The 14,096-nt window shown below is 42.5% G+C and overlaps 2 protein-coding genes across 2 annotated transcripts in view; one reads left to right on the forward strand and one right to left on the reverse strand.

Annotated features, from left to right (window-relative positions):
* LOC135489122 (uncharacterized) overlaps positions 1-13,377 on the reverse strand; it is a 19,328-nt gene extending 5,951 nt beyond the window's left edge. Inside the window, exons 1-11 of the mRNA XM_064774307.1 lie at positions 13,271-13,377; positions 8,933-9,151; positions 7,426-7,656; positions 6,864-7,091; positions 5,884-6,123; positions 5,209-5,451; positions 4,432-4,659; positions 3,780-3,836; positions 2,314-2,492; positions 1,673-1,717; positions 342-451 (exon numbers count right to left, since the gene is read on the reverse strand). Coding sequence (XP_064630377.1) covers positions 342-451; positions 1,673-1,717; positions 2,314-2,492; positions 3,780-3,836; positions 4,432-4,659; positions 5,209-5,451; positions 5,884-6,123; positions 6,864-7,091; positions 7,426-7,656; positions 8,933-9,151; positions 13,271-13,331 — 1,841 coding nt within the window. The 5' untranslated portion in view covers positions 13,332-13,377. The remainder of the gene's footprint in view (positions 1-341; positions 452-1,672; positions 1,718-2,313; positions 2,493-3,779; positions 3,837-4,431; positions 4,660-5,208; positions 5,452-5,883; positions 6,124-6,863; positions 7,092-7,425; positions 7,657-8,932; positions 9,152-13,270) is intronic.
* The window catches only part of LOC135488935 (attractin-like protein 1), a 116,948-nt gene that overhangs the window by 82,901 nt on the left and 19,951 nt on the right, over positions 1-14,096 (forward strand). The window lies entirely within an intron of this gene.

Genomic DNA, 14,096 nt, shown 5'->3' on the forward strand with positions numbered 1-14,096 from the left:
AGGCCAACATTCGGTACTATCCGAGGGACAGGCCTTGTAACCTCTTGTCATGCCACCAGCCGAGGGACAGGCCTTGTAGCCCCTTTAATGTCACCAGCCGAGGGACAGGCCTAGTAACCTCTTCTTATGGCACTACAGCCTTGGGACAGGCCATGTGACATCTTATTATGCCTACTTATCAATCTCAGAAGCGAAATTGGCTTTATTCCGCAACATACTGTTACTTTTCATTACCACACTGACCGTGAGGCCTGGTATTTGGCTAGAGTGAAAAACAAACTGCATCTCTGGATGAGTCTGCGTTAAAGACATGCAGTCAAGTGAAAGGCCCCAATACTTGCCTGTTGTAAAGTGTGATATCTGGTCTCCAGATCTTGTCCCACCGAATCCGGATGTGGTCGACCCCGTCATATTTCGCTGGATCCCACAGAAACCTCTTGTCCACCCAGGCCTGCGGGGAAAAGCAACAAGTATAAAGGCCAGCACGAAATTGATGTGAGGGTGTAGGGGGGGGGGGGTGGGGGTGCTGTAGACCCCTTCCGTTTTGGAAAAATCTTTGAAATTTACCGGAAAATCCTTTGAACTGAAATAGATTATCTTACAGTGTGGTTTCTATTCCTTTCACTGCTGAAGGTGAATCAGAGTTTTTCAATAAATGTTTGAAAGACTAGTGGTGTAATGGAAAGTAGCCTTAGACATCTTTTTTATACGAAAGCCCAGAAGGCTCGTTCAATATTCAATATATCCAACAAATTTTGAAGTTTGAATTTTGAACTATGCTCTTCTCTGAATTCAAAATTCAAAATTCGAAATTCGAAATTTGAAAATACTTCTGAAAGCAACAAAGAATTGACAACCCTTCATTATAAATTAACTAATTTTTAAAATATTGAAATATTGAATTTTGAATTTTGAAGTCAACCAATTGTGCGACTTCAAAATTCAAAATTCAAAATTCAAAAATTTCATATTTTGAATTTACCTAGTTCTTCCAATGAAAATTCACCATCTTTTATAAAAAAACACGAACGACTTTTCACCACTGTACACAGTTATCTTCGTTGCTGCCATTTTATGCTGCAGTTGAGGCTCAGAGTAATGCCCCTATACTCCAGTGGTACCTCATGAGATCAATATTGTACAATTTTGAATTTTGAATTTTAAGTGGCACAATTGGTTGAATTCAAAATTCAAAGTTCAGTATTTGTTAAATTTTGAATTTTGAAGTCAAAGAAGAAGAGCATAGTACAAAATTCCGATTTCAACATTTGCTGAATTTTGAATTTTGAAGTAAAAAAAATAGCATTGTCCAAATTCAAAATTAAATTTGTTGAATTTTGAATTTTAAAGTCACAGAAGAACATAGTTCAAAATTCAAACTTCAATATTTGTTGAATTTTGAATTTTGAATATTGAATGAGCCTTCTGGGCTTTCGTATTTTTATGGCCAAATGTTAAAATCCCGTCGAGTCGGATGTTCTGGTCATAATGCAGGCCTGTTCAAATGCGGCATCCAGGTCCTTCAATAAAGTCGGAATACTTTGTATCATGTGTCTTTCGTATACTCGGGATTAGTCACGTCGCGGCATCCGACTCTTTTAATCACTGGATGTAGGCCTAATAGGTTAGACAGGACTGTTATACGTCATTTGATATTGCTCTTCATACTTACGTATCGCATCCAGCTGTTCAATGCAATCGATTCTTCCCTTGCATTCTGCAATCATAATTGGTTTAAAAGGTGATTACCTTGTTATTCTACATACCATTTTCACAAGATAGGCCTATAGTGTCCAAAGTCAAAACAATAAGGCGTATGTAACGTTCAGCTGGGTCCGGTTTATTTAAATCTCTCAACCACAACATTCCTTTGGATAGAGCCGCCAAATCATTAGATTTGACCCAGATCTACATGCAGTAAAACGTAAAATCCGCAGTTAGAATGAAACCGGATCTCTATCGAACGTAAAATCCGCCGTTAACCAAACCGGATCTATCTAGTCTTTAAGTACTCTATTAAGATCTAGTAGAACGTAACATCCGCCGCTTGAAATGAAACATTACCGGTACAGCGTGTTGTTTTGATCAGGTGGGAAAAATGTAATTTTTATATTTAAATATTCGGGGGCATAAAAATACATGCATAAAGTCACTTAAATGCCATTTGTTCTGGGACTCGTTTTCTTGGTAGATCGCAATTGAACCTATTTATTGACAAGAACAACGGATCACCCGCATCGCATCGCGCACTCCGAAGATTCCGTTGGCTAGATTTGCAATGCATAAATGGCTCCTTTACCTCATGCAACTCACCATCTTGACGACAGATATCGCTGCCAATCCAATTTTTACGGTAACTGTTTCAGATAAATTAGACACAGGTCGTATCCCTCTGTCATAATTCTTGAGCAGATCGGCCAAGAGACGGTGTTCAGCGTTGAAATACTCTTGCTGCTTTGGGGCCATCGTCGGTGGAACTGTCGCGCCTTGAACTTTCAGAAATAAGGAAAAACGTGTTGTATCGGCTTCATATTCACATTAGCGTCGAATATAATAACTCTAAAAGTGTGTTTTTCCCGCCATGTACATATTCTTGAAAACTATTCCTGGGCCCCCTAATAAAAAAAACCTACTACATGTACATGTTCATGTACTACTACTACTATACGTTTCTGTGAAATCCCCACTTTGATGAAAACCGCTCAACAAAATGTGACCTCGTGCACTCACTACACTCCGGAGACGATCAGTGTGACGAAATGTACTGCCCCGGGAGTCTATCTCGCACACACGGACTCCAGAGGTCCCATGTTGTACATTTCATTTCATCAAAGTCACATATATTTATAATTTACTGCAGCCATACAGGTCTGCTACTTCGTATGCAACGTTGCGAATTGCTGCGCCCGGCAATCATTAGTCTGCATGAGACCGGATTAACAGTCAAACATTTATCTAGATCAAAGACGATAATGTAAAGGTAGTTTACATAAAACTTGAAATCTTTAGCTCGAAAATAAAATGTCTTCCGTCCATTGCAACGCCCCCTTCCCCGGCTATCGATGGCCATCCGATCCAGTCTCTTCCAAAAGTCTATCAATAAACTTGGTATCGGATAAGGTCACAATGGTCTCCGTATTAAACGGCAAAATTTGTCACCTACCTTGGTTTGAACAAAAAATTGACACTGTCAGAAAACAAAGCAAAAGAAACCGAGGAAGTGATTGAACAACCATGTTTGCTGCCGGGCTACGGACATGTATATGCTATTCTACATCAGCGTTATAAAATTATCGCCTTGGCCCAGTTCTTCAATTGGGTTGGTGACATTTGATCTGAGCTTGGAAGACACCAACTACTTCAGCATCATCTGTGTTAACCCTTGCCTCATATCGTTGTTTAGGCTCCGTTTTTATGGCAATGGTGGTAAATGATATCGGTAAGGGTAAGCAACTCCAGGCTAATAGATGTAAGCCATCAATAGGCCCATCATTAACCACATTAGGGCCTACTTATAATTTTATAGATGTCACAGGCGTTTAATACTCTTCTACGTTTTGGCGAGGGCGTTGTTTTGAAACGACATCGCGAGTTACTGGCTGAATTAAAAACCGTTTTAGTTGAGCTATAACCAGCCCATCCGATAGGGGGTATGCAAAACTCGCCCTGTCTCCTGATATTTGCTATCTAGGTTCACAACGGAGGTTCCATAAGGCATAAGAGGCTATAATCATGGTCCAGCTGAAGTTATATTGCATCGTAAACTCGAAAAAACTCACGTGGCAAAGCCGTTGGTTGGTAATTGCCAATTTGGGGTTGGGGAGTTGGCAGAGTAACTGAAATGAGATTAATTTTTTTAATTTGTGAAATGAATTTCGATAGTCGGGCCTACAAGGGGCGTAGCTAACTTTTTGGGTGGGGGTGGGAGAGGGATGGCACCATTCGATATTTTTCGGCAAAACTTACGGTTAAAAACACATTTTGTGGTGATTTCTGGGGGGCATTCTCCCCCTGCCCCCCTCTTCCCGCTAGCTACGTCCCTGATTACGGTACCATTAAAACCCATCATTATGATAGATTTATGATAACCTTCTCTGGTACACGGCAACTTGTTTTTGCTTGAAACTCGGACACTCCGCCATCGCGGTGAGAGTATAGACACTGTATTTCACGGTGAGGCGCGGTCCACGCAGTTTAGTTGTAATGACGTTCCCGCGCTTGCAAAGTTAAAACTCGATGCACCGTGTATTAAACCGTCATGACCGTGGTTCGGCTTTTCATCCTGAGCGCGAATAAAGACCTACATATTATACAGGCTCCTAACTCGACGCCATGCTCCAAACAACATAATATTCAAGCAACAGAACGCCTCATCGCATTGCTTTATCACTGCGCCGAATTATAAGTGGAAGAGAGCTCCACCTTTCTAACCTGATGGGACTCCGTACACCTCCACTTCGCACAATGTCAGGGGTTGCCTCCTTGACTGGACAACTGCAACATACCGGCCTTGCTTCACACAAGGGAAGGTGACCACCGCTCCCTGTTGGATGGCGCCATTCTTGTGAAGACAAACCTCGGACGGGCTGTAAGCAAGCTTTTTGCCTGTTACTGGGACCGTGTCCGTCACCACGATGTCAAAGTTTTGTAATCTACTCCCTGAAAGTGATGAAGACATGGCAACTTGTATTATTGCATATGACAATATGTCGTCTATCTGTATAAGCAAGAAGTTTTAAAGACAAGTCTTTCTTAATTCTTGGTATCAAGTTTATATATGTTTTATCTGTAACAGCCCTATTATTGGGATCAAAAGTAATAAATTGAACATGAAATTGCCAAAGTCACATCTGAAGGTGCCAAAGTTTATTCGAAGGGGCGTACATGGCAACCTGCTGCCTTTAACTTAACTATAGGCACAGACAGAATCGACGCGGGCCGACTGATTCGATCAATAGGTTTTTCGAGAACTATGGACTGCATGGCCGGAGGAACGATGTCAAGACGAAACAGTGGTGAAATGTCGATGACCTAAACATTCGCGACAACCGCTGTGCCCTGAAAGTATGTTGCAGTCGTCAAACGCTAAGGAAAAGAAGGCAGCCGACGACCACGCCGATGTTGATTCTAAATCAACAACAGTACGAATCAAAAGTATAAGGGTTTGTTTCCAGCAGATGAGCCAACGCTTATGCATACTGTACCTACCGCAGCAGTCTCCGCGATTATAAAGCACAACCGATGAGACTGCCGTCTCCCTCTCGAGGTCCACCGACCACCAGTTATTGTTTCGGATGTCCGACGCATCGCTGCTTGTGTGCGTACAGCCAGATGCGTGGTACACCTGTCCTCGATTCCCATCAACTGCATTGCTAGATTTGCCATGATTAACATTCGCGTCATCGAATTGCTGTGTCGGTTTTTTCAGGGCAAGATTGTTAGCATGTGGCACTGCAGTAAGACAGTAAGCAGAAAGAATGCAATAGAACCTCTCTTTTAAGAACACCTTGGGACTGACCAATGTTGTCATTTATATACGTGTCCCGTTTACAGATGGACCAAAAAAGAATCGGGTTCTTGGTGTCCGCTATAAAAGAGAGGTACCACATTCATATTTTGTGACAATTCGAATTGGATACATCATATACCACCGCACGTTTCTCACGCTTTGAATCGGCGGTCCTCGGTCACTGCAGTTATCAACGTATTACATCAGGAATGTAAATTAAAGGATTTGGACCTCCAGAACTACAATTTAAAATCCCCCCCCCCCCCCCTCCCGAAATAGTGCCCTGCATCCCCTATATTACCAGATAACAGAATTTTATATCCCAGAGCTGATTTCCTTCCACACATCGGCTTTTATCTTTTTCATTTTCTTACCCGTTTGCGGAATCATATGATCGAAGACTTCTACCTCGCAGAGGGTAAGAAATAGCTTCCTTGGTTGGACGACAGCCACATATTGTCCGGTGAGGTTCGTACATGCATATCTGGCGATGCCGCCTTGTGGGACAGGAAGACCCTGGTGGGCGCACACCTCGTCCAGGGCGTACACAAACTTCTGGCCCGGAGTGGGTTCTTGATTTGTCACAACGATATCGAAATTAGCTAACCGATTGCCTGAAACAGATGTGTATCAATGTCATCATTATTAGGGAGGATTCCGCGTTCCGCTCTGCCCCGATGGATGTGATATACGTCCCACCCTGCCCCGATGGAAGTGATATACGTCCCGCCCTTCCCTGATGGAAGTGATATACGTCCCACCTTGCCCCGATGGAAGTGATATACGTCCCGCCCCGTCCTGCCCCGATGGAAGTGATATACGTCCCGCCCTGCCCCGATGGAAGTTATATACGTCCCGCCCCGTCCTGCCCCGATGGAAGTGATATACGTCCCACCCTGCCCTGATGGAAGTGGTATACGTCCCACCCTGCCCCGATGGAAGTGATATTCGTCCCACCCTACTGGAAGTGATATACGTATTTGGTCACTCCCTGCTATGGAAGTTATGTCTCCAGTCTCCAGATGGAAGTGATGTACGTCCCTAGTCACGCCCTGCCTAGATGGAAGTGACATACAACCCTGGTCACGCCAGAATTCTTTACAACGACAATGGCTGATTTGTTTGCGAAAAGTCACCCACTTGGACATTGCAGATGCGATGTGAGGAGACGGACGGGAGAACACCTGGATGTTAAGGGAAAAGGAAACCGACCGATGAAATGAATGTACACCTCCGGGGCGACAGGCGACTGATCGCCATCTTGATGTACGTTTCTACAAGAGTGTACCGTAATTAATAAGTGGCTGACTGCAACTAACTTTCCTTTTGAATAATATTAGTATTCTGATCTTACCGCAGCAGTCCGCTCGGTTGTATAAAACAACGCGCATGATCACCGTTTCTTCCCCAAGGTCAACTGCCCACCAGTTATTATTGCTGCTATCCGACCGGTCTGCATTGGTATGGGTGCAGCTGTTTGAGGAGTAGAACATATCCCTATTGCCATCAACTGCGCGGGACGCAGCAGCATTGTAAAACGTGTCAAACTGTAGAGTTCGCTTTTTAAGGGCGAGATTCGCAGCTGTAAAGGAATGTAATCGCGTTATTTTCCGTCAGCACTCTGTCATCTGCGGACAAAACTGCGAACTGCGCCTGGTTGTGCAACTATAATACATTAAAGACAATATACCTCAGTTGAACAGTGCCTTAAGTCACAAGAATCCAATACAATTGTTTATGTATGGTCCTCGTTTTCGAAGGGGACGAATTGTGCCTGGTTGTTCCTTTCGGTATAGAGCACGTCGAAGACAAAACGTGCGTAAGTCATGGTTGAGTAGAAACTCGGCAAATCATGAAAGATATTTGCAACCCGGCCGTTATAAATGACAAAATATACGCAATATCATGGCCTATACCTTGCTCTCGGACATCGACCTCGACCTCACATAACTCCAGAACTCCCCCGTTTGTTCTCCTCTGAATGCCGACATATCTACCGACCGTCTCGTTGCAAGATAGGGTGTAAACCTGGCCGTCCGTCGAGCTGCCGCTCTGGCTGTAGCAGATCTGACCACCAGCAGCCGCGAAAAATCCTGTCGGGGGTTGAGCCGTGGCGACGATCAAATCCCAATCAGCAAAAAGGTTGCCTTGAAGATAAAACTTCATCGTGTGAATGATAAAGGCTCCTCATAAGATATTGCCAATACGAAAAAAATACTTGATAAGAATAATCATGATATTCCATTTCTGCCGTGGTATGGGGTACTGTCAGTCTCCCTTTTTTTTTATCACCATCCAAAGACGAATTTGAATTACACTCTGGACGCAGTCCCACACGAGGCAGTATCGAAGAGGATGACGAAATGGGCTTCTCCGGGAGTCTTAATTTATATAGGCTAATATGTAAGTAAGTAAATGTCGACCAACCGGTCTTCAGTTTTTTTTGTGTACTTGGACAGAATGTTCCGGGCACAGCTGAGGAATACCTCTGAGGTGATGAAGGGCGCCGGAATGAAGATCATGGACTCCGTTGGTCCTTTAATCCGTCGCGTCACCATGCAATTAAAGGTGGCACTACACAGTGTCAAGGGCAGCGTCAAGTAGGCCCCGGGCAATCGACACGAGGTAGTTTTTCAGTTCCTGCTGAGGCCTACTCGTACATCACAGGCACCATAATCTGTACATTTCTGGGTTCGTATGAATCCAGAGAAGAAGTCTACAGCATTTTCATTGCATTTAATTCATAAGTGCACCGATAGGTGGCGCAACCTTTGACACCACTTGGATCCTGAAAATGGTAAATAATTGACCAAGAAATGGCATGATGTGCGCGATCTTCAAACGGGCCTCAATCGCTTCAAAATGAATGATTTGGGAATGCCATTACCACCGGCAGATAGCCAAATGCATCTAGATTCTTTATTTGATATGAAAACATGGGGTCATCTCGGCTTTTTTTTCGCTATATGGCCTAGAATTTGGACGAGCATAATTGACACTCGCACAACTACCCCCAACCTCGCGTGGCAAATTGAAGGTATGCTACATATTGAGGCCAAACTGGGGATTGAGACCCGCTTCAAATGGCACAGATTCTAGGCTCATAAAATCGCCAAAGATCCCTCTGCACATAGAAACTAAGACGAGGGCGTCAAAGTAAATAGTATTTGGAACAGGGTGGATCCATTCATGGACATGGAAACGGCCTCCGTCTTAAGAACTACATTTCTTTGGGGGGGGGGGGGAACGGACCCCGTCCCCACTGTGTAGTGCCACCTAAGGGCGGACACTCTTCCCAGGGGGTGGGGACTTTTAAGACTCGGACGTTTTCACCTGCTGTCCTTGCCGACGTTGCACACCGCGACCATACGGGTCCCTTCATTTTAGTTCAAAGTTAGCGGCATGATTGGTTTTGATTCTTACCATTACCTTCACCTCTGGCCACAATCTCCACCTCCCTGATCGGGTAATCCCTGAGCAAGTCCACATACCACCAGTGTTTTCCGGGCTCGTCAGGGACGGTGACGGCGCATGATGCATGTTGGTATAAGAGCGGACTTCTATTTCCGTCCACGGCCTTCCAGGACTCTCCCCTACTGTTGGTTGAACTCTGCTCAGTCGGTTTGTTCAATGCAATGTTACCTAAAATAACGGGTATTTAATTCGGTGATATATTTTGTAGATTGATGCAAAGAGAGTGCTAATAAATCCTCTCTTTTTGTAAGATGGGACATTTCACTGCAAAATCAACTCATATATTTTATACGAGGTCTGTGACGACATAATATGTCGTCACAGACCTAGTAAATCAGTCTGTTTAAGTTTTGACCAAAATGGACCAAAAAATAAAGCGTCCAAAGAAAGAAATAACCATTTTCCCAAAACAACCATGCTTCCAGTCAGAGTAGTCCTAGCTACACTAAACAATGATAGTATATATTAAGCACGGTATAATTTGTCAATACACGATTCTGATAAGACCACACAAGGATTTTATTTTTTATTCCAAATCCTACGTAGGGTCCTCTTTATTCTACAAATGAAGTGTAAACACTCAGGTCCCTTTGGCAATTTAGTTATAAGCAATAGCGCAATGCTTCACGGGGTGTTTACATGTAGGTAGAGTACCTTTAATAAAAACAAAAGAAAACAGTTTTCCGCTGTCAAGTGATATTGTCTAAGATGTGTACTTTTATTCTAGCATAAAGGATATTTGATGAATTGAAATATTGTGATAAAATGCTCAAAAGCCCTGTCGTGCCTTGATATTGCCTGGAATGGCCCGACTTGAGGATTCACTTAACGTTATGGGGGGGGGGGGGGGACAACTGGTTTTTCAGTTGATGAGCAGGGTATGATTTCTGTCCTCAGAGTGATGGCATTCCTACATGGCTGGTATTTGCCAGCCAACACAAAATAGTTCCAACCCCGAACCAATATGGGAGCATTACTCCCTCTGGATAGGATGCTGTTCATATGCATGCCGTCGTCATCAATCAAGAGGAATCGGAGATTGCCCGATCGTTTCCGATCATTACCGAATGGAATCATCTCCAATGCGATATGTGCCGGTGCTGGTGATGCCGACGCTGTTTCATGCCGTTATCCCCAAAGGGAATCGGAGACTTGATTGTTTCAATCTTTGTCAAATTCTCGCCTCGATTTTGTTGAAACCATGCACTGTCAGATAAATGACTATGTTTTCCTGAACAAGAATATATATGCTATTTTGCCTAGATATCATTCATCTTTGGAGAAAAAAATGGTGGGGTACGCTAACTGATCGGCAAAGCCGCGGCGATTCATTAAACGACGAAAACCAGGCGAGATCGACAAAAATGCCTTATCATTATAGCTCTAAAATCGTTATTTTTCAATCAATTTCAAAATTTAAAAGAGCTATTTGTGACAGATATACATTTGTTGGCGAACTGTTTCGTTCCCAAAAGCAACCCTGCACAATATTTTACCTTTTATTTCTTTAGTGGGTAGGAAATATGGCTCGAGATACACAAACTGAATGGCTTATCCCAAGGGTCACCTGGCCAATCTTGATAAAATGGACCCATAGAAAGTGCTCGAAATGGGAGTCCTTGCGGAAAAATCACCGAAAAATCATCGAGGGCAGAGAAACGTGATGGCGGAATGAAAATTGAAGCGAAATGATGTAATCCGGTAAGACTTGCCCGGTCTAAGGGACCCCCGTCGCCGGATGGCTCGATTTCTTTAGGCCACTGCGTCGGCCTATTTTGACTGCAAAACCAGAGTCTTTCAAATGAATTTATTTGAAAGACTCTGGCGAAACCTGATTTTCGAGGGGCGTTTTAGCTTTGTGGATTTCGCGAATATGACAGATTCGCAAAAATAAAAATTGCGAAAATCCTATTTTGATTAGAAAATTACGCGAATTGAAAATAAATTAGCGCGAAGATTTTCAGGTAGTATTTCGCATGATGTCCCAAACACTTCCCTCAAAGAGTGAACTCAACCGCCGGAAGGCTTGTTTATCTTTCCCCAGTGTGTCTGTGTTTCTAGTTGCATGGGAAACACTGAAAACAGATTGGAATCATTCCTTTGAACGCTGCAGAGAATTTTCCTGTTAGAATAATAAGATCTGGTGACTTTCGCTGGAATAATATTTATTGGATGAACATTTTTCAACACGATCCGGAAAATGTCTCGAGGGCGGATGATTGATATTGGCTCACAGTATTTATGTTTGAAAATACACGCATTATTGGTACTTTGCCATTTTCGCGATTGGCACTGAGCGAAAACAAATTTGACCTAGTTTGACTCAAAAACAATAGAGAGGTTGCGCGTTACGACTCCGAACGTAACTTTACTCAACTTGTAATTGCATTCGTTATCCCTGCCTGACCTATTCAATTCAACTGAGTTGATAAAGACGTTATAAAGACTTGTTTCTATTGATACTTCAATATTACAAATCGCTAAATAGCATTTGTAGAGAGGTAAGCGTTAAAGTGCCGTGCTACTTTCAAATCAGTTGTTCGAATGTATACATTCTTTACATTTTTGAATTGAGCAGAAACTGATTCTTATCATAATGTTGTTCAATAAGTGTACTGTTTTGTGCCATTCACAATGTTTACTACACAGGAAGATGGAATAAAAACCATGCATGAGGCAAACTGCTGATAGTATATACTATATGTATACATGTATATTGGGGTTTAGAAGCTGACCCTAAATTAGATTGACCAGAATTTATCACAACCAAATTCCAGTGACCGAGGTTGGGCAAATATAATCTTTTCAAAAAAAATTTTTAATGCCGTTTTGGGCTTCCGTGGTCGGTCAATCAGAGATAGGCCCATTGGTTTGCAATTGTCCACAAGTTATTAACTTGCGTTAAACGTTAAACGTTCGTTAAACGCAAGTGACCACACTCCACAGAATATATGAACAGCTCCTAGAGGCAGTGGAGGGAATTACGTGAATTACAATAACAAAAGTTGTATCGGGCGGTCGGCAAGCGATATTTTCAGATTTTTATTACAAGTTTTCTCTTTGATGGAGGGATAAACATGTATTTGACAAATTCTTTTTTTGTAAAATATAGCCATCAGTGCATTCCAGATCCCAACGATCGTGTTTTATTAAATATTTTGACGGCAATAGGCACTATTCAGAAAATTGTAAACCGATGCCTTTTAGGGCATTAATTTGTTTATACCAATTAAATGGAATGTATTTTTGGAAAAAACGGATCGTCAGCATGCACCTGTACGCACCATGCCTTGATGTGCGAGTCCAAATCTGAAACGGATGTGTCGCATCGTGAAGTCTGTAGGATTGTTCAAAACTCAAATTCTAATTAAAAGCTTAGCTCTATTCTAATCGGTCAAATTGATATTTTTTATGCAAATGGGAAGATAAACGTTGGAACTAAAACATACATTGAAATAAATAGATAGATACCCTTTTGTGAGTAATATGTTATAGATATTTTCATTGGAAGCGCACACTATAGATGTGTCATAGGTTTTAGAAACATCAAATGTAGGCCTTCCAGCTCTGGGAAACAATGACACTGGGTCAAGAGTCTATAGACTCTATCCCATAAAAAGTGAAAGTAACTGAGTACACAAACGTTTTGTTGACATTGTGCAGACTGGGACTGAGTCGGCAAAAACAGACCAGGTTACATTACTTATTGTATTCAGTTGAAAGAAATTGTTTTTTCCCGGCCAACTTTAACTATACGTCTGATGCTGAAAACAAAGGAATAATGTTAAGCCGCTATAGGTTTTGTGTTGTCACACAGCCAAGCTCACATTAATATCAACGCCGTCTCCCAAATTATACACAGAATTCATGCCATTTTAGCATTGTCAGAAATCTTGCTTTCTATAATCATGCATTATAGCAGGAGACAGTGTGAATACGAACGTTTTCTATCATGACGATTTGTCTATTTCAAAAGCTCTTACAAATGAAAACTGCAATAAAAGGTTTTTTAAATTTTTCTTTTAAACGGCTAATTAGATGATGAAAAACAGTATTTTTCAATCACGCCCCTGCCATGATGAGTGACAAGCAAACAATATATCCCTGACAGTATGCTAAAAACCACGCGTTGAATTTGGTGCATAAGTTTAAGATATCGCATGATAGGTCGCAGGTGTTGATATCAATATGCGCAAAAGGCATTATTAGAATGATGGCTCAAAGATTGCATAATTCTTCCAAACCCCTCGCCCTCCCCAAAGAAAAAAAGTTGGTGTGATCACTCACCCGATGTTGGTGTTAGCAGCAAGACCAAACAGAGCGAAAACGATAAAAATTTCGGAGACATCTCGTTGGCTTACAGGCCTGACGTCTCAGATCGGATGTTGAGCTGGTCTGCGGGACGCGAGGCCAAGAAGTGAGATCTTGATTCCGCCTTCTGGCCTATTTCCTAAGAATAATGTCAATGTCCTACTGCGCGGGGATAGACGAGAACTTTATTGTGCTAATACGCACTGAAGTTCTGTTGTGTGGACATATACAAATACATATGTAGCCTACTTCAAATGGTCCACTTCAAATGCCATGGCGGGTCCAGAAATTAGGCAAAGGGGCAGAGTCCCACCTAAAGAGAGGACCGAAGCTGCGATCTTGGGAACGAGGGGATCTGGGGACCGCACCCAGAAAAATGGACACTTATAGGGTAATGTGCCAACGCGTTTTCCTGGTATCCTGAGAGCTAAAATTTAATATACAATATGCAGTTCTTTTCTTCTTTGGTATAGAGGCACCTTTAAAAATCGTCAGTTGATCTCCACCAAAAAGGGGCACTCACATGCACCTCTTGTGCTACAGGTATTCCATTTGGTGCGAGCGTTCATAACGTTCATAAAAGAAGTGCCAGTGTGGCAATAGGAATGCAGTCTGAGGTCGAAAGCGCCGTCCAACAAGAGATCATGGTCAATTAAAGGGCCGGCAAGTTGGACATGAGATACTATATATTTTGGTTGTTCCTAGGAAAATGGCTTCCAGCTGGGCCGTGACTCCTCCAAACGGGATCACTGAAAACCCGCTAAACTGCACTAGTAAATAGAACATCCGCCTACCTGAAATT

Source organism: Lineus longissimus, chromosome 6 (genome assembly GCF_910592395.1).
Source record: "Lineus longissimus chromosome 6, tnLinLong1.2, whole genome shotgun sequence".
NCBI lineage: Eukaryota > Metazoa > Nemertea > Pilidiophora > Heteronemertea > Lineidae > Lineus > Lineus longissimus.